The following is a 24,004-nucleotide window of genomic DNA, read 5'->3' on the forward strand; positions in this document are numbered from 1 at the left end:
GTCCACGGGAAAACCAGCTCCAGCACGTCTGGCTCTAGCCCACAGTGAAGGTGGGGGAGGAAGCTGTACGTTAGAACTCAATGCACGGTGGAACATGCCTCATCCCAGCAGCATCGGGACATTATTGTTCCTGGACTCGGAGAATGAAGAAAGGATGTAAAAGTGATGTCACCGCCTCGTTCCTCCACAATCGAGAGCCGCTCTCGCGTCTCTGGCCACCGGCACCGTGGAAACGGCCAAGAGCAGCATTAGTGTGAGACCCAAACGGGCCCCTCGTGCCTCCCTCGTCCTCCACTCCGAGTCGACCCGTCCACGCGGGCGTCTCGTCTGTCACGGCGCCGACCGACGGCCCATGAGCAGCAGACGCGCGATTCGCTGGTGGCAGCGCGGCCTCGCGACCTCGTGACCTCGGCGCCGACAGGAAGCGCCGGTCGCAGCTGAGTGTTGCGGCGTCCACTTCCCACCAGCCTGTGGTTCCAGCCCGCTCCGCGTGCGGGGCCAAAGGTTCGGGGCCGACCCGTCGGACTCCCACTGGGACCAGCTGCCTTTTATTTTCCTATCACACCTTCTCTAATTGATCAACCAGTCAGTGAGGACGGTTATCTGCCTAATAAACGCCAGGAATGGACGGGCCTTAAAGTTCACACAGAAACAGGACCACAATGCAGAAAAATACATGATGAGAAAGGCACAGATTCACTGATTGAAAACAATTAACTGCAACAATTGGGACTAAATCTTGATGAACTGCCCTCAACCAGAGCTGAACAGCTGGTTTAACATTTATGTGCATGTTTTACAGCACCAAGATGTATTTTTATAAGTAAAATTAAATCTCAAAGCAGCCAGAGCACCACTGTCAAAGGAATTGACATTATAAATTAAATATTAAATTTAATACTCAAGCAAAGTGCAAGCGTCTCTAAATTATACAAAGCTGCAATAAATTTGCAGCACTGCAAAGATATTGATTCCACTTTTCCTCAGAGAGACTTTCCACATTTAATACGTCCACAGGCTCATTTTATGCTTGGACTTCCTGAGGTATGACATAAGTTTCTCTAACGAGCAGAGGTTATTTTCTGCTCATGCATAGCGAGCGTCGCTGCAGCTCCATTCGTGCGTGGCGGCATCAGGTGCGTCGGCTCCCGCCCCGCCGCGCGGAGCGCGCTAGCGGCACGCGATGCGCCGCGCAGGCCCGGCGCCGGCTTCACCGCACGTCACCGACGCACGCGGCCGAAGGCGTAGATACAGAGCCTATTAGGCCGTCACTCACGCGCGGACGACGGGTTTTTTCCGCAGGCAGAGGGGAACGACGCGTTCGAGTGGAGCAGAGATGCGGCGTTTTTTTCTGGAACGCACGGATCGACTTCAAAGGCGCGCGCACACATGGAACACGCGGACAACAGAGGGAAACGCGTCCCTGCGCAGTCGGTCCAGACAGACACGTCATTTACCGCGAGCAAAGCCAACACAGACGCCAAATCCTCCCTTTGTGACATAACTCCGTGCTTCAGTTCACGTGGATTTATACGGACGTCCGCGCTATTGGGTTAATACTGTATTACAGAGAGCTCTGTTTCAATTACACAAACGGAGTCAGTGGGACACTAACTCTCTCCCTCGCTGTCACTCTGTCTCATCTCGGTCCAGGCCATCTGTCACACACCCGGCCAACGTATACGTCCCCTATGTGACGGGCTTCGACTGACGCACGGCGCTGGCGAGCGTGAACAGGTGCGGCTCGCTCCCACTAGCTGCTCTGAATTACAGAGTAATCGCGTGCCGACTGGTGAAGACCCTCAAGTGGTTTAGAAGCCGGAGCTATGAATAGTCAGACAATAAACACACGCATCCACCTATAACTAAACACACACACACACACACACGCACGCGCACACACACACACACGCACACGCACACACACACACGCACACACACACACACACACACACACACACACACACACACACACACACACACACACACACACACACACACACACACACACACACACACACACACAGTGTCTGAAGTGGGCCCACACTCATCAGACAGAACAATTCAGATGGAGCTCACACGTTTTCATTCACTTAGTGACTCCTGCAAATTCTAAAGTGGGCAAAGTCTGAAACTTCAGAGCAAATGAGAAAACTGGAGTGAGCAAGAAGCATTTACACCCACAGCGTCGGCAGACGAGGGCCACAGTGAGATACAGGTGTCCACAGACAAACGTGTCCTCAGCTATTTCCATATTCTTTTGTTGAGCTTCACAATCTCTGGTGCACCTGGTCCTTCTATGCCAACGAGGTCCTTTCTGATGTGCTGCCCACACACACACACACACACACACACACACACACACACACACACACACACACACACACACACACACACACACACACACACACACACACACACACACACACACACACATATGCATGCATATTTACACACACAACCAATAATCAAAGCCCCGAACTCACGCAGGTTTGCGTGAGTTCGGGGCAAAGGTGGGAGCTGTTCAGGGGCTTCGAAGCTGGAGGTGGAGGAAGAAAGTTTCCTGCCGTCCGGCGCGACGCGGCCCAGAACACGTTAACAGAAGCATGCCAAGCATCCATCCATCCTTCCTGCATGGTCTCACGATGAGATCGAACGTTCATGCAGATCCGACGGGATAAAATTCAGGGAAAAGTTGAGTTCTTACCTTCCTCAGCTGAATTAGGCTGGAAAAACAGACAGAGGGACATAAAGACACTCCACATCTCCACTACGGAATGACACTGACAGAGAGAGAGGGAGGGAGCACGGAAAAGAGTGAAAGAGCAAGATAGAGAGAGTGTGAGAGTGTGTGTGTGTGTGTGTGTGTGTGTGTGTGTGTGTGTGTGTGTGTGTGTGTGTGTGTGTGTGTGTGTCAGAGCAAGAGAGGGGGTGGAGTCTGTTCGCTAGCTTTTTATGAGAGTCAGAGAGAGAGAGAGAGAGAGAGAGAGAGAGAGAGAGAGAGAGAGAGAGAATGGGGCTCACACACAGTGATGAGGGAGGTAGAAGTGTATTTATGGAGCAGAACATACAACATGTGAGCTGCCAAGTGGCCGAGTAAACAAACCACTGTTGACAGCAGGACAGAGAGGAAGAGAAGAAGAGGGAGCGGAGGGGATTTAAAACAAATTAAGGCAGGGAGGGAGGCAGAGGGAGGGGGGGAGGGGGGAGGTGGGGGAATGATTAAGCACGTTCGTCTGGTCTCCACAAACAACTGCCGCGACACGTCTGATTTCTGCCTGGCAGACTGCGCTGCACGCCGTGGCATCACGTCCTATTCACGCTGTGACATGCGAGGGTGTCCGACTCCCCCTCTTCCTCTCTCACTTCTTCTACCTTTGGAGGAAAATGAACATAAGTCGGACACGATACCTTGTCTGGTCTCCATCCTTTAATGTGGATTTGTGCCCTCTGTCCCTCAAAGACCCCCCCTCCATCTCCCAGACACACTCATGGCTTCACGGGATTGCTCATCCAGACGACACACACACACACACACACACACGCACACACACACACACACACACACACACACACACACACGCAGCCGTAAGTCCCTCCGGTCCGCGTCCGCCACTCGCTGGTCAGACGGCAGCAGTGCAGCTTGTTGATGGGCTTTCATGCTCCAGTTCACTGTAATGAGTCCGACCGCAGAAGACTCTTGCTGGGAGATGTTGCCTGTTGGCTTGACACAGTTGGACGGCCCCATTCCCAGACAGCCGGGGGCTCTTTACCCACGGCTGAGGTACCGGATGTGAGGAGGGAAGGGGCTCAGGTCGCTGGGAATAAATCAAACTATGAATGTGTTGATTAATGGATTAATCAATCAGAAGATAGAAATGGCTCAGTTTAATAGATTTGGTTTCAGGCTGTTGAACAAAGCATCTGAAGAAAAGTTCAGAAAGTTACCAGCAGTTCTGAACACGTGAAGGCCATTTTTATGTGGACCTAATAAATATTTGAGAAAAATAATAAAGAAAAATCAAATAGAGCCCTTTTTTGCGTAAGTCCTACAGAAATAAATTGACCAACCTCTATAGTTCTGTTCTACAAGAACAGTTCTCATAAAACAGCAGCAACAGCTGTAATTTCAAAAGAATGTTTTCTGTAGCGAGGTGAAGACAAGTATTTCCCTGAGGTACAGTACGTTTGCTCTCGTTTCTCATATGTTTCAGTTTATTTTTTTCCTTTTTGTTTCGACCCAAAAGAAAATGTGACCTCAAAAACCTCCTCCCAAAGCGAACACTCCCAAAACCATCAACGCCGGCCTGACGACATCGCTGAAACCCAAGAGTTCAGATCAGCTCGGGCTGTGCTTCAGGGTTCTGGTGCTGCTCTGCTCCGCAGAGAGGAAGTGGAACGGCAGCCGAGCAGACGTGGAGACGCAAACACACACGCTGCAGCCACATCAAACAACAGACTTACAGGTAGGAAAACGCACAGATATGCTCAGAATTCAACCCAAACATCCACTTACAGGTCACATATTTATTTCCTTTGGAGGATTGTGAAAGCAATTTGATTAAAATAAGCATTATAATACAAAAACAGCAACTCATCTCACTTACAAATGCAAATATTCCTCCCAGTATGTGCATACTGGGAGGTACTGGGAGGGTGTGGTGTAACAGGATTATGAACAAAGCCCCTGAAGTTCTAATATTTACATATGCAGTAACTTAGATCCACATGTAATATACAGTAAATGAGCATCAGTGCAAACAAAACACTGCTGGAGTGTGAACGGACCCAGAGGAGGAGGCAACTGTCCCAACACTGGATGAATACTGGGAGGACGAACGCTGCTGCCACAGACACGCATGAGATCAGACAATCTCAAAAACACATGATGAAAGGTCAAAATAAATATCTTTAACTTAACAGTAGTGCTGTATCACCATCTCACTGGACTTGATGGCATTTGTACACATCCCCGCTGACTGTTTAACACTAACGGCTGCCTGGCGGCGTGTAACAGTTTTAAAGGGCGCCCGCGAGGCAGTAGCTTGTTTCAAGTCCGCCTGAGGTTTCGTACCGTCAGGTTTGCGTCGTCCTGGCGTATGACATTCATATAAACATTCTCTGTTCTCAATAATACTTATTTATTAAATATGCTTAAATAGACGGATTTAAGCTTTTCTGGACCTGGAGAGCGGAGGAGCTCCTCCACGTTGTGCTTATTCGGACAAACGGGTCAAACACTGTGCCTTTTCAAGCTTGAGCTCAATACATAAACCTCTCAAATTCTCCAGCCTTTGAACTTAAGGTTCAGCGGAGACTTTGGACCCAACTCTACTTATGTGTTGATCCTCTGGTAATTCAATTTGGCCTCTTTAAAGCTGCTTTACGAGCCGTTTCGGACGTTATCAAGCCATTCAATGGTCATTATCAGTGGTTATCAGCCCATACGTATGGGCCGGTAGGTGCCCACCTACCTACTGGCTGCGGTGAATAGGTGCAGTAGATCGCTGATCCGTAAGGTTGATCACGGCTCAGATGATTTAACCAGCAGAGTCAGTAGGGGCGCTGTTGAGCGGTGGTTGTTCAAACGGGAGGATCGAGGTTTTTGATTTTGATTTATTAGCGAGCATATCTTAGCAAGTAGCTGTAGCTAGCTGTATCATGTTAGCTAACTGTAACCTTTTATTTAACCCTAACCCTAACCACAATAGCGTCCGAAGCTGCTGAACGTAGCAACTTAGCTAAATGCTAGCTGTTAGCGAGTAGGCGCCTACTGGCCCGTACGGATGGGCTGATAAGTTCTGATTAGCCCATTCGTTATGGGTGATAACATCCGAAGCGGGTTGTGTTACAACATATTCTATCACTTAGCATTTCAACAAACTTTAAAAAACATAAAAGCTCTATTAAGAAACCATACTCTTTTGTCTACATCAAACTATCTTTACCCTGTAATTCTGTGTTTCCAACTGTTTCTCTGCCTCATGACTTCTTGGGGGGGAGCTCCGCCATTGGGACCTTTTCGGTGGGAGACATCGGCGCAGGTCCGCCCACGACTACAGCTTCCGGCTGCGGGGGATGGATGGGGTCAGCGGAGCGGACGGCGAATCCCTGAGCAATATCGTCAAAGGTCCTGCCTTTGGTCTCAGGGACGAGGAGGAAGGTGAAGATGAAGAACAGGATGAGGAGGACCATGAAGATGAGGTAGACATACTCTTCACAGAGTTCCTTAGAGAAGAAGAGCGTGTTAGTGGAGTTTATGTCATGGGCTGTTTACTGTAAGTGTAAAATGCTTTATTACCTGCAGCTTAAGGAAACTCTGTCCAACTATGAAGCTGGCCGTCCAGTTACAGAAGCTAGAGACTGTCATGGCCGCAGGTCGGGGGCCCTGAGAGAAGAGCTCAGCCACGATGAACCAGGGAATTGGACCTGGACCCAGCTCGAAGCTGGCTACGAAGCCGAACGCGGCCACGATGGCCAGGTAGGTCAGGGACAGGTTGGTATTCTGCAGATGGAGCAAAGGATTCAAAGACATGAGAGGACAAAGGAGCAACGGGGCGACTCATCGCCTGGGGGTCACACGGACACTCACCGCTAAGGCGAGCGAAATGGTCATGACGAGGGCACAGACGGCCATTCCTCCCAGTCCGATCAGATGCAGCGTCCTGCGCCCGGCCCGCTCAACCAGGAAGAGCTGGAGTCCACAGAACCACGGGGTTGGTTGATGATCAAGTCACAAACTGTGTCATTCAAATATCTGCATGTGGGCTGAAACTTACAGACACCACGGTGAAGACGGTGTTGATGACTCCGGTTCCTATGGTGGCGTAGATGGGTTCAGACACCTTAGCAGTTTCAAAAATTTTCGTAGAGTAAAAAATAACCTGATGAAAACAGAAGCGTAAGTTACTACTGATGTGTTTTACCACTTACTTCATTATAGGAGCTGATTCTTACAACGTTGATGCCAGACAGCTGCTGGGAGAGCTGCAGCATGATGGCGATGATGATGGGCTGGCGGTAAACCCGGGAGCGGAAGAGTTCTAGGATGGTGACCTTCTTCTCCATGGACATCTTCATCGCCTCCTCCTTCATCTCCTGGATGTCGTCGGCCACGTCCTCGCCGCCACGCAGGTACACCAGCGCTACGGGGGACGAGACCAAGGCCTCATGTCAGGTAAAAGTTTCATAACCGCCGCGCCGCCTCCACGTACGCGCTCCCCCCAGATCTTTAAACATTCAGAGCCACTCAAGACTCTGGCTCATTAAAGCCTGGGAGTGGCTGCCGCAGGCGCTGAGCCCACCTTTTCGTGCCTTCTCCTCCTCGTTGAGGACGATGAGCAGGTAGCGAGGGCTCTCGGGGCAGAAGAGCAGCATGACGCTCTGCAGCACGCTCGGCAGGATGGTGAGAGCCAGCAGCACAGGCCACAGGGCATCTGAGCCCAGCAGAAACTCCAGACCCAAGATCTGAGGAAGCCGGTGGATTTCAGTCAGGTCCCATCGGCTGAGTCTGAGTCCAATAACGACTTACTGTGTTCATGTGTTCATACCTGTGCCACCAGGATGCCAATCACCACGCCCAGCTGGTGCAGCGTGCCGAAGGCCCCCCTCAGAGCGGTGGGAGTGATCTCGCCCACGTACATGGGCGTCAGGACTGTGCACAAGCCGGAGAACAGGCCGATGATCAGCCGGCCGACGATGATCATCTCATAGGATCGACTCAGGGAGGAGAGTCCCATCAGCCCACCGCCGACCACAGCCAGGGCGTTGGACATCAGCATGGACTTACGCCTAGTGATGAGGACAGGGTTAACCAAGGTCACGGCAGGAAGCAACAGCACAGTCATTCCTGATGCCCTCACATGCCAAACATGTTGACTATGGTTCCACCGGCCAAGGCCCCGATCATGCCCCCCACACTGAAGATGGCCACGGCGGCGCTATACAGCTGCGTGGTGTCGGAGCTGAAGTTCCCCCCGTTCCTCTCCAGCGACACGTTTTGAATGAACGTCTCCAGTTTCTGTCAAAGCACAGAAGACTTGAGCGAGTGCCTCACGCTCCCACACGGGGGCAGTGCTGCGATGCTTATGGGACCAGGGCCACCCCCACCCCCCCACGGCCTCGCACCTGCTGCGGCACGTTCATGACCCCGATGTTGTAGCCAAACTGCAGCGAGCCGATGGCGGCGGTGAAGGCGGCGTAGAGCAGGTGAAGAGTCACCTTCTTCTTCGGCTGCGGACAAAGACAAAGACGGCGGTTACGAAGGGAACAATGAGCGGGCGCAGCTTATGCACAATCGCCCCCTCAGTCTGTGGTGGATGCGACTCTACAAAGCTCCTGTTGTTGCTGTTGTTGTTGTTGTTTACACTGACACTGCCAGCGTTTGCAGGTCGCCTGCTGTGGAAGTTTCACCACAGCACGGCTCACGGGGCGAAGGAGGGATTCTGAGTTAAGAAGCTGAAACCTTCTCAGAGGGTTTTCCCCATTTGCTTTGGAAAGTGCTGTACAGTTACAGCTTAGCTCATAATAATAAGCCAATGCGCCTGACATGAATAATTCACAACCAAGCAGAAGTGAAATGAGTCCCTGGGTTTAAATGTCAGGGACTCAAGCAGTCATCTACATATAGAGTCTCACCTGCTAATTATGTGTGTTTTAATGACCGTGGGCTCAGGTTCAAGCAGGCTCATTACTGACAGAAAATCCCTTTTAAGCCTTCAGTTTCAAATCTGCTGAAGTTTCAACACTGGCCATTCTCTGCAGCATCAGTGGAACATTCATGATGACAATTAATGTGCTTGTAATGACGCTCAGGCCAAGAACAGGAGGCAACGATGAACTGCTGCTGGATGCTTCCCCTCAGATATCACAGATATCAAACAGTGTTTGACGTTAGCAGTTGTAGTTGAAGCTGCTGCATCGGTCTGTGTGGCAGGAAACGATATGAACACCAGGAAGGAAAAATAGTCTGTATATAAGTGCTGGCACAGAAAAACAACCACAACAGGTTATTTTTACCATAACATTTCTTCCAAATTCATTCAGGTTATATGAATTTGGAATGTGGGTGAGGGGTGAGTTTTCTGTGCTTGTCATAGACAAGGCTGTCATGTTCTTTGAAGCTGGATGTCATTCACACAGGAAGTCGCTCAGATCAGTTCTTTGCAAAAGAGTCTTGCACCAGCGATCGCATCCAAAGCATCCACACCTTCACTGAGCGTTACGCTCGTTATGTGCAGGTCATTTTGCAACACGCGCTGATTGGAAATCAGGTCAGATGAACCAAGACACATACGAGAATATTAAGAAACGTGAAAATGAAGTAAGTAGATGCAATGTGTTTCAAAAGGCAGACCACAGGATTTGCAAGAGCATCTCTGACACAGGTTCACACAGCAGCCTGGTTTCATAAGAAAGTTACTGGCCTGTTCAAATTGATTAATAACAGATAAAAAACACCCTGTTGCTTGTTATAACTCGACCTCTTACTCATTTGCCTGATATCTCACATTACCGCTGCTTCATTCCACCTCTGCAGGTAAAAGCACGAAACGTGGACCACTCGTGTTTAAACCTGTTCAGCAGCAGTTTCAGCTCCGTCTCTGTCTCCCTCAGCTTTTACTGCACGGAAATCACAGAATCGCCGCCATGTGGCTTGTAAATAGCACAAAGTACTTCATTCAGGAGGTGCTGGCTGAAAACTCAGCTCTGAATAAAATAAACAACGCCGACACTCTTCCTCTGGCAGCAATGGGAATAATACTGGTGATAAAAGTTAAGACAATAAGACAATAACAGCAGCACAAATGAGAAACAGTTACCTTTTTATTCTCCATCCGCTCCATGGTTGCTGTTACAGAGACACCACAGCCTAAAGCTTCTTACTGTAAATGAAGCTGCCTCTTATTCCTTATTAACAGAAGTCACCAGAATGCCTGAAAATAAACACAAGACCCATATAAATGTGAGAAATTACAGTAGAAGTAAAGTTTAAGGAAGCAGAGGTTTGTATCATCCACTAACTCTGACTCTGAGTTGCTGTCATTTCTGAAATGAGTCTTCATCCTTTTAAATTAAATGACTGTTGCTTTGCTTGTTTCAGTTAACCCAGAAATGAAACTGAACCAGACGTCACCTAAAACCTTCTTTCATGCGCACAGAGGTGCTGGTTCTACTCTAACTACAGCTACTGTACAATAGAGACCATTAGACCTAACGCTGTAGCTCAAATAAAACAATTAAATCACGGTGAGTAATAATAAAAGTTTATTTACCGTAACGTGTTGCCGGGCTTTTTGGGTCCTACTCCTTATTCAAATAAGTAATGATGAATGGTCGGTCCTCCCACCGACTGTGCTTTTATATGAGGCAGAGTTTTTTTTTTATGAGGTATTACAAGTTACCCACACGTGCCACTGACTTCGCTCATTGGCCGCGTCACTTCACGCTAACTCGCTGACGGGAAGGTGTGACGCACGAGCAGCGTCTGCGCCGCCGACGACGACGTGCGGGTCTCCGCATAGAGAGCGACGGGGAGCGGACGGTGCCGCTGAAAGGCGCCTCTGTGCGCGCGAGGACCAGCAGCCAGGACGCGTATATAAAAGCTTTGTCATGCAGAAATCATGCGACCGGCTCAGTGGGTGGCGAACAAACGGGAGGCCTGCTAATTGTGCATTTCACAGCCCACCTACAATCCCAGTGTGGACTTTGTTCTCCGTGAGAGTTGTGGGACTGTTACGGCTTTGTTTTTACGTCTTCACGTGGGTGCAGGAGTCCCGTTACAGACAGATGTTCATTCAAGAATAACTATATAAAAAGATACATGGATAAATCATCAGTTTACATTTTTATTCATAGAATTGTGCCAAAACCTGAATTAATAAAAAACAAAAATACAAGTGTGTGGCATTACATCACAATCACTATGTTGTTCAGCTCATGGTTCGAGCAAATTTGATCATGACAAACAACTGAGGTATTTTCATTGTGGACGTGACACAGATGTGTGAACCGCCTCCTTTTACTGTATAAAAATCCCCCACTGGTTCAGTAGTGGGTGGTGGTGAAAGGTCTGTGTCAACAGTCAATAAACAGTCTATCAGAGCTTAGACACACACTCATACAAACACATGTCTCAGTCCAGCTCTGAGCATGACTTGCTGTAAACACATGACTTTGAATGTTACATTTTGACAGCACTCTGCACTGATAAATATGTTTTTGCGTGTCTTATTTATTTTTCTAAAATAAGATAAAGCTGCATTTTTCCTAAAGGAGCAGTCATCACTTAGGAGTAATTCTGAGTTATTTGTGACATCACATCATCCAACGCTATGGAGAAAAAGTGACTCAGAGTTACTCAAAAAACCATACAGGGATTTTTTTTCTTATGATGCAGACTTCAGTGGAAGCTCAGTTGTTTTACTCAACCTTAACCAAAAAGGAGAAGTGACTTTGAGTCAGAGGCACGCAGATACGTCCAAGAATTAGACTACAAAGCACAACATTCTTCAAAAGTACAACCTCTCCCTCCCAACATCTTTTCATCTGTATACCAAAAGGTTGCCGTGGAAACTAATCCCTCAGTTTCTCCCTGTGACCTGACCTGAGAGAGCAAATGAAATGATTGCGTACAAGGAGCAAACACAGATGGCTCCACAATGATGTAGACACATGGAGAAGAGAGAAGGAAGTGAGTAGACTGCCCCCCCCCCCCCCCCCTCCGTCTGACTGACACACGCACAATATAGAGTAGGCGACATCCTGTAGTAGGTCCAGCAGAGACCAATTACACTTATAATGTTACACCACAGGTTTCTTTAGAGTGAATTAGACTTCAAATGTTTTCACTCAACTCATTAGACGAAGTTAGAATGTACAACAGGGAGTTTAAACTACTGGTGTTACAGAGACGCACTATTTTTCCTCATTTGACTCATGATTTCAGTTAAAGCCGTTTATCGCTCTTTACAGTGCTGTAAACAATGAGGACCGCAACCAATGTTTCACAGTTCTTTTTTTTTCAGAATGTACTTTAGATTATTCTTTTCTATCAGCCTTTTCACATTTTTTACTGTTTGCTTTAGAAAAACAATGACCAGTCTCTCAAACCCATCGTTATCCTTTGAATTATCAGGTCTGATAGTTTAACACTTCAATGAACTTACTCCAGATATTGTGTCCTGCTATATGCAGTAGGTTTGCATTTTTTGATGGTTGTTATAGATTTATTATGATTATGACTAGTTCAGGGTCAACAAGGTCTAAATATTATTTTAAGTATCTCTTCGATACTGAATATGATATTTTATTGAACTATTTTTCTCAGCAGTTTTATCTAGTGTTCATGCTTTGCCACTGACCCCAGTTGCCTCACACTCATCTCCACCGAACTTTATTCTTACTCTCCATCAAAGTTTTAGTTTGATAATGTTTGTCTTATGCAGGGTGGAACTAACTCTTGGAGGATGTGGTGAGCTGATGCTAATCAAAAGAAGACTTCAGATTAACTCTGTGCCCGCTTTCTAATTGTATCTAACACATTTGCAAACCCAGCGTGAAGGAACCACTTGTGATTTTTCTAATGTTTGCAGAACAGAGACCAGACAATGATGAACTAATTAGATACAAATCTCTCATCCACATCAAATGCATTACAGTATGTTAGAGCTGTGTGTTATAATTCAAGAATGGAGGGTGTAGCGATAACAACCAATCCAAACTAATGCCTGGGTTGTTGTAGTGTTCAGTGTGCAGAGTCAGAGGATTAAAATAATTCAAATAGTTCTCATCTACTCAGGGTATCAACAACATGGGCTCTTTGGAGAGTGGGTGATGCTGGTCCAATGGTGCCACATTCTGGCAGTAAGATGTAATCACATGTAAAGGAGCTTCGGATTTCTCCCCAGTCACACCCTGGAGAAACTTTGGTATAGTAATGTTCTGACACTACACAGACCACAGGGCCGTCAAAGAGAAGACTAAATAAACACTTAAGCCAAAGACTGTATATGCTGTCATCTCTAGTGTAAACACAGTCTGGAATCATTTGATGATGACTGCAAGGTTTCAAAATCAAGATAGCTGACGGGTATGTTGCGTAATACACGACTACAGTCTAAGAAAAAAAATTATAAGAGGAAAAAAAGGTTTTCTCAGGATACATTTACCTGTTCTTTAGAAACTACCATGTTTCCATCTTTTCATCAAACTGATGACAATATATAATCACAAGCCCAAAAACTGAAAAATGTCTATTTGTGAGAGCAATCAAGAGTGGGAAAGCAATTTCAATTCAAAAGGGTTTTCTGAATCTAAAAGGCAACCAGTCCATTTGAGAATTCAGTTAAATCAGTTATTAATTCTGAACTACATTTAAACCATTTAGGGTACATTGAACATTTGGTTGGTCAAACATACCGAGCACCAGTAACTACCGGCACCACTGTGACTAGGCCATTTCGACCTGTTTGAATTACAGATTAAAAGGTAGCTTCTAAAGCTGCTGTCTCATCTCTACAACTGGGTTTGTTTTGATTTTAAAATCCTAATAAGCCTGGTTTCACTAGCAGAAAAAGCTCTTTATACTGAAGCCAACAGAACACTTTAATGAACACCCACCCTTTCATCAGGTTACTTATAAAAAAGAGTAAGAAGACAGACACCTGTTTTGAAATAAACTGAATTTAAAAGGTTCCCACAGACAAATGTTTCAAATAATGTTGACAGACTACACCAACTGCAAATATTGATTGTTTTATTTCAATAGGTTTCTCATTAGTAACTAATTTTTATAAAACTAAATGAGAAAGAGTAGATAGCATACGACACAACATCTACTGAACAGCTCCAGTGTCAGTGATATACTTCATGATCTTTCCTTGCACGGTGCCAAAAATAGATTAGGAGCAAATGAGAACATGTCCTGTCCATGACATAAACACTCACAATTAGCTGGCTCTGTGAAATTATGTTCATGATGTAAGGAAGAAAAAAGCATTATCCTTGTCTGAATTTGACAAATGCTACATAAATCAAATTAAACACAACATTTAAACTTGAACAAATGAGCAATGTCTTTTAATTAAATATGTAGTGGTTTAACAACACCAAGAAGTATATTACAGTCGACTGGAAATCTTTAGACCTTGACATGCTGGGTAAAAATTGTGCGTGTTTTTTTTTGTTTATGTTAACAACAGATGTTTGAACATGTCCACAGGCACACTACAGAGGTAAAGGTGCATGTAACAGGGTTCCCTACAGGTAACTGTCCAGACAAATAACAGTTGGGAAATTTAGATCTTCCCTGCGAAACTTCCATTCTCTTTTTGTTCGTCCCACTTCTCGACCTGTGGAGGATAGGAAAATATTAGGTATATATGACAAGACGCAATGTTCATGCTGCAGGAAGGTAAATAAATATAAAACTAAATTATATCCATAAACGCAGTTGAGTCACGTCAATGATGCACGTTGCCCTATGCCAATGAACCTTTTCTCAATAAGTAATAAGAACATCTAATTACATTAAATTAATTAAAAAAAAAAGAAAAAAGTGGACAAATAAAATATGTTGTGTCAAAATTCCAGCACCTACCCAGCTAATGGGACAGAGGCTTTGGTAAACCTTCTTGTACCAATCACATGGAGCCACGTCCTGGTCTTTGGCTGATAGAGCCTTGTTGCACCGGTGGAAGTCTGAGAGAGGAAAAAAAAATATCAGTGTTAAAGGTTTGCAATTTGACCCAAAACAAAACTGCCGAAAACTAGATATGCAACAGCTGTGTGACAGTCTAAACATGTTAGGTGAAGCTCAGATCTTATTTTGGTAATCCAATTTGTACATCTGTAAAGCTCTTTACAGGCAGACATAAAAGCAACCATGTTCATTGTCCAACACTTGATATTTTTGGCAGATTCTGTGAAACGCACGCATGATACAAATGTTTAAAAGGAGGAAGAAAATGTACCAGTTATTTAATAGTACAGCATATTACGATCACATTGTTGATGCGGCAAAGGCAAAAAATGACCAGGTACGGGTCCAAAAATGTAATCGTGGCATTTCATCACTGTCCTCACCCAGATAGTTCTGGTAGCAGTTGCGGGTCTGGTTGGTGTTGGGGAATCGGGAGTCGAAGGGAGCGGTCCTGTAGTTTTTCAATTTCTCCCCAATATTCTCAGCCATTTTAGCTTCACAGATATAACTAGACGATGCTGAAAAAGAGCGTAGCCATAATGAATGTACAGCTGCAAATACCTTTTAGTAAAAACAAAGACGGTCACTGTGCAGTTAACCTTTACACGAAGCCTGGCGTTAGCTCGCTAAGCTAAGTATTTTTGTTTGAATTAGGCTAGCTCTATGTACGGGTTTATGACTCATCGGTGAAATTATTAAGTGTTGATGTAACTATGCATGTTAACCACCAAGATTGATCTACACTACTTAGCTATGCGGCCCAGTTTTGCCATGAATGATTAGCGTAAATGACATGAAGCCGTTGAGCACTTAGCTCATGCTAGCCGACAGCACGCCAATGACTTGTTCACATACGTAAACCACATTTGAGAATCTTCGGTGTTTCTGGAACTTTTGCAGCCTATACCACGAGGATCTCTGACAGAATGCAAAAAAGTGTGAACCGCAAACAGCTAAATGCACACTCGTCGACAGCTAACCTTGGGCCGGTTCTTGCTGTGTCCTCTTCTCAGACGTCCTTCCTCGTCGACGCGCAATGAATGCTGGGATATCCTGCCTCTACATTTTAAAGTCTCCTTCTTCTTCTTCTCCTTCTTCATTCTTATTATTCTTATAATAATAATAATAATAATAATAATAATAATAATAATAATAATAATAATAATAATAATAATAATAATAATAATAATAATAATAAATTACTGTATAATTATTTTTATTTCTGCTTAGGCTTGACATTGTCAGGTTGAATTTTTGAGAAGGCTGCACAGCCATTCATGTTGTCTGATCTTGAGTTGGGTCACAAATCATTGTTTACATGTAGGTGTGAGTGTTATTTTGTCAGCTGCCATCTAAAACCGCAAGTCTGTCTGAGTCAAGCGAACATATATGACTCAAGTCTCCTCATCTCACCACTACCACCTCATTTATTCACAGCTGCACTGTCTGGATCACATAGTAGGTTTGCATTTCATATTTTCCTGATCCGCATATAAATAAAGTTGTTCCAGACAGTGTCAGTAGTCAGACAGTAGTCAGAGTTTGAGGCTAACTTAAACAGTCTAAGTTGCAGGAAAATAAAACCTATAGAATAAAGTTACTGTTATCCACGATTAAACTGATGTGATTTGATCTGTTCTTCATCAAGGAATACAATCTTTGAAGCTGTAGAGGAGCGTCATTACATGGTCAGCGTAGCAATGGGGACATCAGAGGATCCACCTCCTCAAGTGGGACACAGCGACAGTCCCTTTCCGCATCAGCATCTTCCTGTCAAAGACCAGGTCAAAGATCACAGGTGCTTCTGTCGCTCCCTCGAGCTCCCTGTGTGTCACCTTCTTCCTCTTTCCAGCAAAACGTCCAACTCTGCCTGTTTCTGTACGTGTTAATATGCACTGTGACACTTGTTCTCATCAGAGCGGGACATTTTAGTGCCTCTGTTTGTAAGAATCTGTTTCGGTGTTTAGACTCTGATTGATGTGATGAAGTGATATCATCTGTTGAACTCAGACAGACTAAATAATTGCTATCTGGATTATTTATCCTGTACAGCACAGTGTATAATATCCCCAGTAAGGTCTCAAAGACGTGTAAATGTGGCTCTACCAATTTTTCCCTCTCTCTCGCTCACCCAGTCAGGATATAGGTGTTGTCCTCTGCAAAGGAAGGAAATTCTGTCACTTAGAACAATGGGCCTGTTTCTCTATCTATAGACCCAGAGAGGCTGAGAGCTAGTGGGAGAGAAGAAGTAGCTATTCAGTGGGCAGGCAACATTTCTGTGCATTGAACACAAAAGAAATGGATAATTCGCATTAGGGAACCTTGTGTAGACGCGCAAGAGGTTCAGGCCTTCAAAAATGGCATTTTATTGTAGGGAAAAAGGAAAATGCAAAGTTAACGGATTACTTTGAGCTACGCATTTGGGTTTTGGTAGTAAAGAATCATCATAACTCTTTTTGACAAATTGGAATTATCTGTGGGTAAGTCTTCAATGATCAATATTTAAAAGCATTTGTTTGGTTTTATTCCCACTGCATAATCGCTGACAGGATGCTCTTTAAGAACTGCCATCTCATTCGCGGGCCTAGTGCGTGACAGGGCACAGCAACATAGGAAAGGGTGGTTTTTAAAAGTCAATAATTAGCTTCAAGACTCCACATTCTACCTGGAAGGAAGAAAAAGACATGTTTGAAAGCCGCACAGACGAACGGACCGGCAGTGACCTTTGCAGTGGGTTTTTCCCTGTCAATGCAACAGCTGGACCTCCTTCCACAAAACACACTTCCTGTTTGAGAACAGGGAATATACAGCACGCAATTATTTTAAGAGTCAGAAAAAGGAGGGGGGGATTGGGCTTGGGTTCATGTCTTTCTGTTTGTTTTCAGCATGTTGACAACCTGCTGCAGGTATCCTGTTGATATTATTTTCATGGTGACATCATCCTATTGTTTTATTGTTTCAATCCTGGCAGTGCCGCTACGTGTCTCACATGACGTTTGAACTATCTGGATATGCTGTAGGTTAATTCTCCCTACTTCCCCTCTGTCAGATGGAGGGGTCTGGCAGCCCGCGCTTCAGAAAGCTCCATTTCCCGGTGGGCCTGTGGATCAACTCGCCCAGGAAACACTTTGCCAAGCTAGGCGGTCGCTGGCCAAGCGCTGTCTCCGTCAAGTCAGTCTGAAATGCTGCTGTTTTCACATTTTATTCCTGTTTTGCTTCTGTCACGCATCTCATTTTCCAAACAGGCATCTGAGCAAACAGATGTTTCTCTCATAGAATCCAGTGGCTGATAATTAATGATAAGCGAGTTTGTGTTCTGATGTCATCTTATCTCACTTCCACTGCCATTAGTGTCCTTCAACTCGTGCCATTTCTGGCTTTTATTTTGGTCCTTGTGTGTGTGAGTCATAATTCACAGCTGACTGGTACCTTCCTCTCTCCTTCCTCTCTCTTCCCATCTGTCTCTGTTTCCTAGGTCGACCACTAGCTCTGACGCAGCCTCCATCCACGAGGTCCCGGCTGCTCCTTCTTCTTCCCTTTCCATCTCAACCCCCTCGCTGGCTTCCCCTGCCCAGTCCCCGTCTCCCTCCCCAGCCTTCCTCAGGCCACGGCCGGCCGGCTCCCAGTCCCGCACAAAGCGCCTTTCCCACCTGTTCCTGCGAGGGCGCTCCAACAGCGACCGGGACCGGGCGGTAGGGGACAGGGAGAGAGAGGTTTGGGCCCATTCGGCTGCCCCATCCTCCCACCACTACCTGCCCCCCGCCTCGTCCTCGGCCCCGGGCCTCATCAAGATCTATGGGGATGCCCTGTCCAGCGGGGCCAACTATCGCTCCCTGCTGGCCACCGTTAACTCCACAGCCCGGCAGCTCATTGCCCAGGTCATCACGCGCTACACTGAGCGAGAGAGGGAGGAGACAGATGACGCAGGTGAGAGCCAGGGAAATTTTCTTTCATTTGAACCTCTGTTGCAATCATTTAGTCGTAACTGTTTGCTCGAAAAAAATTAACCAATTTGGAATGACTTAGTATAAACAAAAACAGCGGTGTTATGGAAAAATAATTACCCTTTTCCTCCCTTCCTCCATTACCCTGTAGCTGTCCAGAAACACAGCCCAGAGGACTTCCTGTTGTGTGATGTCATTGGAAAGCCCATCCAGCAGCCAGATGGAGCTATCAAATGGGAGACAGAGTGCCGGAGAAGTGTTGCCCCATGGGAATGTCCTCTGCTGTTAGTGGACATGTGGCGGCCTAAGGACGGGTTTGAGCGGCGCTTCGAAATTCAAAGGAAGGACGACTATGAGAGAGAGGAGAGAGAGAGGGAGAAAGAGCGAGAGAGGGAAGGGGAGAACTACCAAGGTATGTGTAGGACGTAATAGAGAGACAGCGTCTGCATTCAGACGACACGGGGTCAAAGTGACCCGTGCTCTGATGGTCTCTCTGGGCAACAGGCGTGCGCTGGCGGCGGAGCAGGATGTCGTCGGGGGGCGGTTCTGAGGACAGCGAGCGCGGTCACCGCGGACGGAACACGGAACTCAGGAGGAGCATCAGCGACATGAACCTGAGTCTGCGGCGTCGCCAGGGCAACCACGTCAGCGGCGACCCGCGCGGCCCCGGGGGCCGGGCCAATAACAACGGCGCCGTGCGGGACAGGAAGAACATCGTGAGCATGATCAGCCCGCAGCCAGGCGAGGTAAAGAAAGACACGCGGTGAGGAAACGCTGACGCGGCGATGCGGTCGCTCTAAACGCCCCCATTTAACCTGTCCCTTCAGATCAGAGCACCGAAAGCAGAAGCCAAGGTTGGCTGGATGAACCAGCCAGAGGACGAGAAGGATTATTCCAGCTGTGACCTGGAAGCAATGTCCCAAAGCCTGATCCTCCCGCCCACGGACCGGCCCTACTTCCTGTTGCTGCAGGGCTACGATCAGAGCAAGGCAAGACACGCCGGCAGACCATACCACACGTCCAAATCCTCCCAAACAACACCCACACACCCATGCGCTGCATAAACACAGGGGCGCACGCCGGCACGCACGCGAGCCGGCGAGCACATGTGCAAACCATCAGGAACGCTGCGGAGGGATTGTGCAAAGGTGCGAGCGTTCGCACGCCCTCCACATGACATCATACCTGCATGTCTGTAATCGCCGCATACCATCGGGATCTCCATCCCTGCGCGAGGCGCTCCCATTCAGCGCGGAGCACAAAACAGCCTCAGAGCAGCACAATACCTCCGCAACCTCCCCACCGGCACCACAAACCCCTCTTTGTGCATCACTCCGTCTCACACAATGACCTCACACAGGTCTCCTTTGTATCCAGCTGTGACACACTTCATACCTACACCTCTCTGAACATCTGATAGGCGATTGACACAAAAACCTGCAGGATCACAGACCTCCCTGACTTTCTGCCACTCTTCCCTCTGCGTGTTGTTTAGGATTTTGTTTTGTACATCATGGCGGCACATGTGCACGTATTTGGACGGAAGCCCACACTGAGGGAGAAAGAAAAGGACCGGGAGAGGGAGAGGAAGGGCAAGAGGCCTCTGAAGGTGGACACGTTCCTCTCGGCTCCCGACCTTTTGCCCAGACACCTACTGGTCAGAAGAGACTCTGCGGTGCCGGAGGCGCCCACCGGACAAGGTGGAACCACACTTGGCGACAGCTCGAAGCCGAGGTATAGTTGCACTGTATGTTTTCACTCTAGCGACTCCATTTCCATCCCAGCTCTGATGCGGCCCTTCCGAGGAGGAGTAGTTACCCACAACGGGGTGGCTGTCTACAGGGAGACGGCCCTGAGGCCCGGGGACGTCATCGGCCTGGGGGACCACTTCCTCTTCCTGTACCGAGACCCTCGCGTGACCCCGGCGCCACCGCTGGCTCTGACGCTGCCGTGGCAGGCCGACGTCGCCACCACCTGCTGCCCCTCGGGCCTGGTGGACAGGCAGGAAACCCTGAGGCAGTACCTGGGATCCACCGAGGCGGTTCTGAAGTTCCACCCCCGCCACGCAGATTCCCTGCTACAGGTGAGGCAGGACGACGGCGAAGCCGACGCCACTGCATGCATTCCTGTTCATCTCCTCTGTTTCCTTTAGGAGATCATCTCAAAGAATTCCTCTCCGGACTCTGGAGGTGGACCGCTGGCTCCAGCGTATCTCCTGTCGATCATGATCGATCACGCCTCTAAACACCTGGACCCCGCTCTCACACCGCAGATACTACTCAAGTCAGCCAATCTAATTAAAGAAATCGTCTGGGTGAGAAAAGTACAACATTAATTAGCACATTTAAAAATGATACTGACCTAGAAGGCAGGAAACTCAGATGCAGTCATTTGTACCAATAGGTCCAAGTAGCTGAGAATATTCTGAGGCTCTCGCGATTTCAGTCTGGGTCAAACTAACAGATGACCTCTTCTATCCCACCACCAGTGCAGTGTATGAATGTATGTGACACTATGTTAGTAAATTTCGCCCATGGAACAAGTGAAACAGCGTCACCGCACCTAAACAGACGTGTCGGTGAAACATCAGGTAGATTGAGATCGCCACGTTGAGCGAGACAGAAAAGGCAGCAGACAGACGTGTGCCCTTCACGGACGCGAGCGAGGATGAGCTGATGTCACCTCGCTCCCGCTGCTGGAAAATGTGCTGTAATTGTCCTGGCTGCAGGGTTCGGCCCTGAACCCCCCCCCCCCCCTCCACCCAGACACTAAGCCAAGATGTCTGCGCTCTCTTCTTCTGTCTCCAACTTTCTTTACAGGATAACATTAAGGAATTTGGGGATAAGCATCCCACGCAAAAGTAAGAACCTTTTTGCTCCATGTCATGTTTTCTCTGTCTTGAAATCTCCTGCTGACTGATTCGTGATACATTTGTGCTTGTGATGTTATGTCTTTGCTACATATTTGTGGTCTGATGAAAGGGTTATAACACGGCGCTGTTGAAAAATGCCTCAAATATGGCCGAGTAAAAATAACTGAGCCTATTTTTACTCCTGGGGTGGTTCTGTTTTAAATCATAAACAAAACACTGACAGCAGAATGTCCACAGTCATTTTACAGCTAACATAACTTCGGCATTGCCTCACTGAGTAAATACGACATCCAGTCCCACAGAGCAAGAAGGTGAGATCACCGCGCCGAACGTGCAGAAGCTCTCGTCCGACCTCCGACCCCTGATGTTCTGGATGTCCAACGCCACCGAGCTGCTGAACTTCTTCCAGGTCAAAGTGGAGAACATGGAGAAGGAGTGGGAGTTTGAAGGTGAGCGGCGGCCGGCAGAACGCGCGGACGCGGACGCTGACGCGGACGCTGAGCACGAAGCCCAACGTTCTACCCGCGCTCTCTTTCAGCCGCCGGCGACCCGGTTCTGACCGCCGACATGGACACCTGCTCGGAGGCGCTGGCGCAGCTGGACGACGTCATCATGCACACCTTCCAGCAGTGCGTGTACCACCTCACCAAGGTAGTCGGAGCGCCGCCACCACCAGTTCAACCAGTTTAACGCCACAGCTGAAGCAGGACAGCGTGCGATAGCAGCCACTGCCAATTAAAGTTCATAACGAGACGTCTCTTAATGGGCCTAATACTTATTGTGCTGTTTCCCATGATCTGTCTGGAGCTGTCTCGCCACCACCCTCAATTGAGTTTAATTCTTTCCAGCTGTGAGGAGTGCGTGTATTTCCGTTGTGCTGCGCCTTGTGGCGGAATCGTGCACATCAGCAGCAGAGTGTGAGAGCGTCTCTGGACCAGACTCGCCAGCATCCATGTTTATCTCCATCCAGTCCGCTGAGTGGCTGAAAGGCTTCTTCTTTCTGCCCCCACAGACCCTGTACTCACTCCTCCCGGCCCTCCTGGACACGAACCCCTTCTCCAGCGACGACAAGGAGAAGGAGAAGGATGGAGCGCGCGGCCCCGAGGCGGAGGAGAAGGCGGCGGGGGGGGCGGAGGCGGACGACGTGTCGGCGCTGCCGCCCAGAGTGGCCGGGCTGGTGGAGGTGTACCGCTGCTCCCTGGTGCTGTCGCGGGAGGCGTGTCTGTCGCCACCGCTCACCTCCCAAACGTTTGGCTACCTCTTCTTCTTCACCAACACCTCCCTGCTCAACACGCTGCTGGAGAGAGGTGAGAGTCAGGGCGACACAGAGGCGCAGCCAACAACCAGTCGCCAATGATCATGAGCTCTTTCTTGTTTCTAGACGGGCTGTTTTCGTGGTCCAGAGCGGTCCAGATCCGAACAAACCTGGACCTGGTTCTGGACTGGCTGCAGGGAGCTGGACTGGGAGACATTGCTTCTGAATTCATGAAGAAACTGTCCATCACAGTCAATTTCCTATGTATTCCCAAGACGCGCCTTATCCAGGTAGGACAGCTAATGTGAAGGTAGGATGTAAGTAGTCGGGCCTCCAGTTCTCTGCATTACAGCCTTCCCTCTCTGTTCACCCCTCGCCTCCCAGTCGTCTTGGACAAGCCTTCAGGAGGATCATGTCCTGCTCAGCCCTTCCCAGCTGCACCACCTGCTCACCCACTACAAACTGGGACCAACCAGAGCCCCACCAGCATCCTGGGCGCCTCCACCAGGCACGGAGCTGAGCGGAGGTAAGAAAGCTTGTATGAAGCATGATGAACATTAGCCCCGGTCTGTCGTAGTGGGTTGTAACCCTTTGGTGTCGATTCAGACATCTTCGAGAGCTTCCTGGACCACCCTCCTCTCATCCTGCCAAACGAGACGCCACGCCTCGACCTCTCCCAGCCAATCCCAAGCCCCGAGCTCCAGAAGGAAGTCACACGTCTCCGCACCTTCTTGTGGGGACTTGACCAGGATGAGCTGCCTGCCAACCAGAGGACTCGGCTCTGAGGCTCCGCGGATGGAGGACAGACGTGTCGGCTGCATTGTCCCTTCCAAGATATTTCTATACTGATTCATTTACTCGGTTATTTCACGTTAACATAATTGTATTGGCTTGTGCTACGTCTCCACGTGTGTTAGGCCGTTAAGCTTTATGTGAATGCTTTTTTTGGCTTTAATAAAACGCTGATTCAGGTTCCTTTGACGACCTTGCCTCCCTCAGCGAGGCCCCTGGGCCTCGGCCTCGACACCCGAGTCAGGTTCCACAAGGTGGCGATGCAGCACTCGTTCCCCTTTGACGTGAAATGATGAGTCTGCAGGTACATGCAGACCCGGGATCACACACACACACACACACAAACACACACACGCACACGCACACGCACACGCACACGCACACGCACACACACACACACACACACACACACACACACACACACACACACACACACACGC

At 48.1% G+C, this 24,004-nt stretch overlaps 3 protein-coding genes and 1 long non-coding RNA gene across 7 annotated transcripts; 2 read left to right on the top strand and 2 right to left on the bottom strand.

The window, feature by feature from the left end:
* Positions 1 to 4,512: 4,512 nt before the first annotated feature.
* Positions 4,513 to 10,302, bottom strand: slc2a3b (solute carrier family 2 member 3b). The gene is made up of 11 exons (XM_029129016.3): positions 10,275 to 10,302; positions 9,822 to 9,935; positions 8,128 to 8,232; positions 7,863 to 8,020; positions 7,551 to 7,791; positions 7,305 to 7,467; positions 6,958 to 7,145; positions 6,780 to 6,884; positions 6,593 to 6,694; positions 6,302 to 6,505; positions 4,513 to 6,228 (listed from the first exon to the last, which is right to left on the bottom strand). Exons 2-11 carry the CDS (start codon positions 9,843 to 9,845, stop codon positions 5,983 to 5,985), a joined length of 1,536 nt encoding a protein of 511 aa, XP_028984849.1. The 5' UTR covers positions 9,846 to 9,935; positions 10,275 to 10,302; the 3' UTR covers positions 4,513 to 5,982.
* Positions 6,065 to 10,247, top strand: LOC129603144 (uncharacterized). Its single transcript, XR_008692809.1, has 4 exons — positions 6,065 to 6,204; positions 6,308 to 6,716; positions 6,944 to 7,177; positions 7,563 to 10,247. It is a non-coding gene; the product is annotated as an uncharacterized LOC129603144 (long non-coding RNA).
* Positions 10,303 to 13,739: 3,437 nt separating the features above from the next.
* Positions 13,740 to 15,795, bottom strand: LOC114842982 (cytochrome c oxidase subunit 6B1). Of its 2 annotated transcripts, none has more exons than XM_029129106.3 (4): positions 15,682 to 15,795; positions 15,085 to 15,219; positions 14,600 to 14,700; positions 13,740 to 14,351 (listed from the first exon to the last, which is right to left on the bottom strand). In XM_029129106.3, exons 2-4 carry the CDS (start codon positions 15,188 to 15,190, stop codon positions 14,298 to 14,300), a joined length of 261 nt encoding a protein of 86 aa, XP_028984939.1. In that variant the 5' UTR covers positions 15,191 to 15,219; positions 15,682 to 15,795; the 3' UTR covers positions 13,740 to 14,297. The 2 variants fall into 2 exon arrangements, with proteins under 2 accessions (XP_028984939.1, XP_055359101.1); XM_055503126.1 differs by having other exon boundaries at positions 15,557 to 15,687.
* A 544-nt stretch (positions 15,796 to 16,339) lies between these two features.
* rasip1 (Ras interacting protein 1) lies at positions 16,340 to 23,744 on the top strand. Of its 3 annotated transcripts, XM_029128935.3 has the most exons (16): positions 16,915 to 17,181; positions 17,751 to 17,872; positions 18,177 to 18,628; positions 18,797 to 19,057; positions 19,150 to 19,391; positions 19,473 to 19,634; positions 20,141 to 20,345; positions 20,430 to 20,728; positions 20,798 to 20,959; positions 21,465 to 21,505; positions 21,812 to 21,966; positions 22,056 to 22,168; positions 22,530 to 22,824; positions 22,899 to 23,062; positions 23,157 to 23,298; positions 23,379 to 23,744. In XM_029128935.3, exons 2-16 carry the CDS (start codon positions 17,751 to 17,753, stop codon positions 23,555 to 23,557), a joined length of 2,994 nt encoding a protein of 997 aa, XP_028984768.1. In that variant the 5' UTR covers positions 16,915 to 17,181; the 3' UTR covers positions 23,558 to 23,744. The 3 variants fall into 3 exon arrangements, with proteins under 3 accessions (XP_028984767.1, XP_028984766.1, XP_028984768.1); XM_029128934.3 differs by lacking the exon at positions 16,915 to 17,181 and adding an exon at positions 16,340 to 16,499 and having other exon boundaries at positions 20,141 to 20,728; XM_029128933.3 differs by having other exon boundaries at positions 16,914 to 17,181; positions 20,141 to 20,728.
* The last annotated feature ends 260 nt before the right edge of the window (positions 23,745 to 24,004 follow it).

This window comes from Betta splendens, chromosome 16, assembly GCF_900634795.4.
Source record: "Betta splendens chromosome 16, fBetSpl5.4, whole genome shotgun sequence".
NCBI lineage: Eukaryota > Metazoa > Chordata > Actinopteri > Anabantiformes > Osphronemidae > Betta > Betta splendens.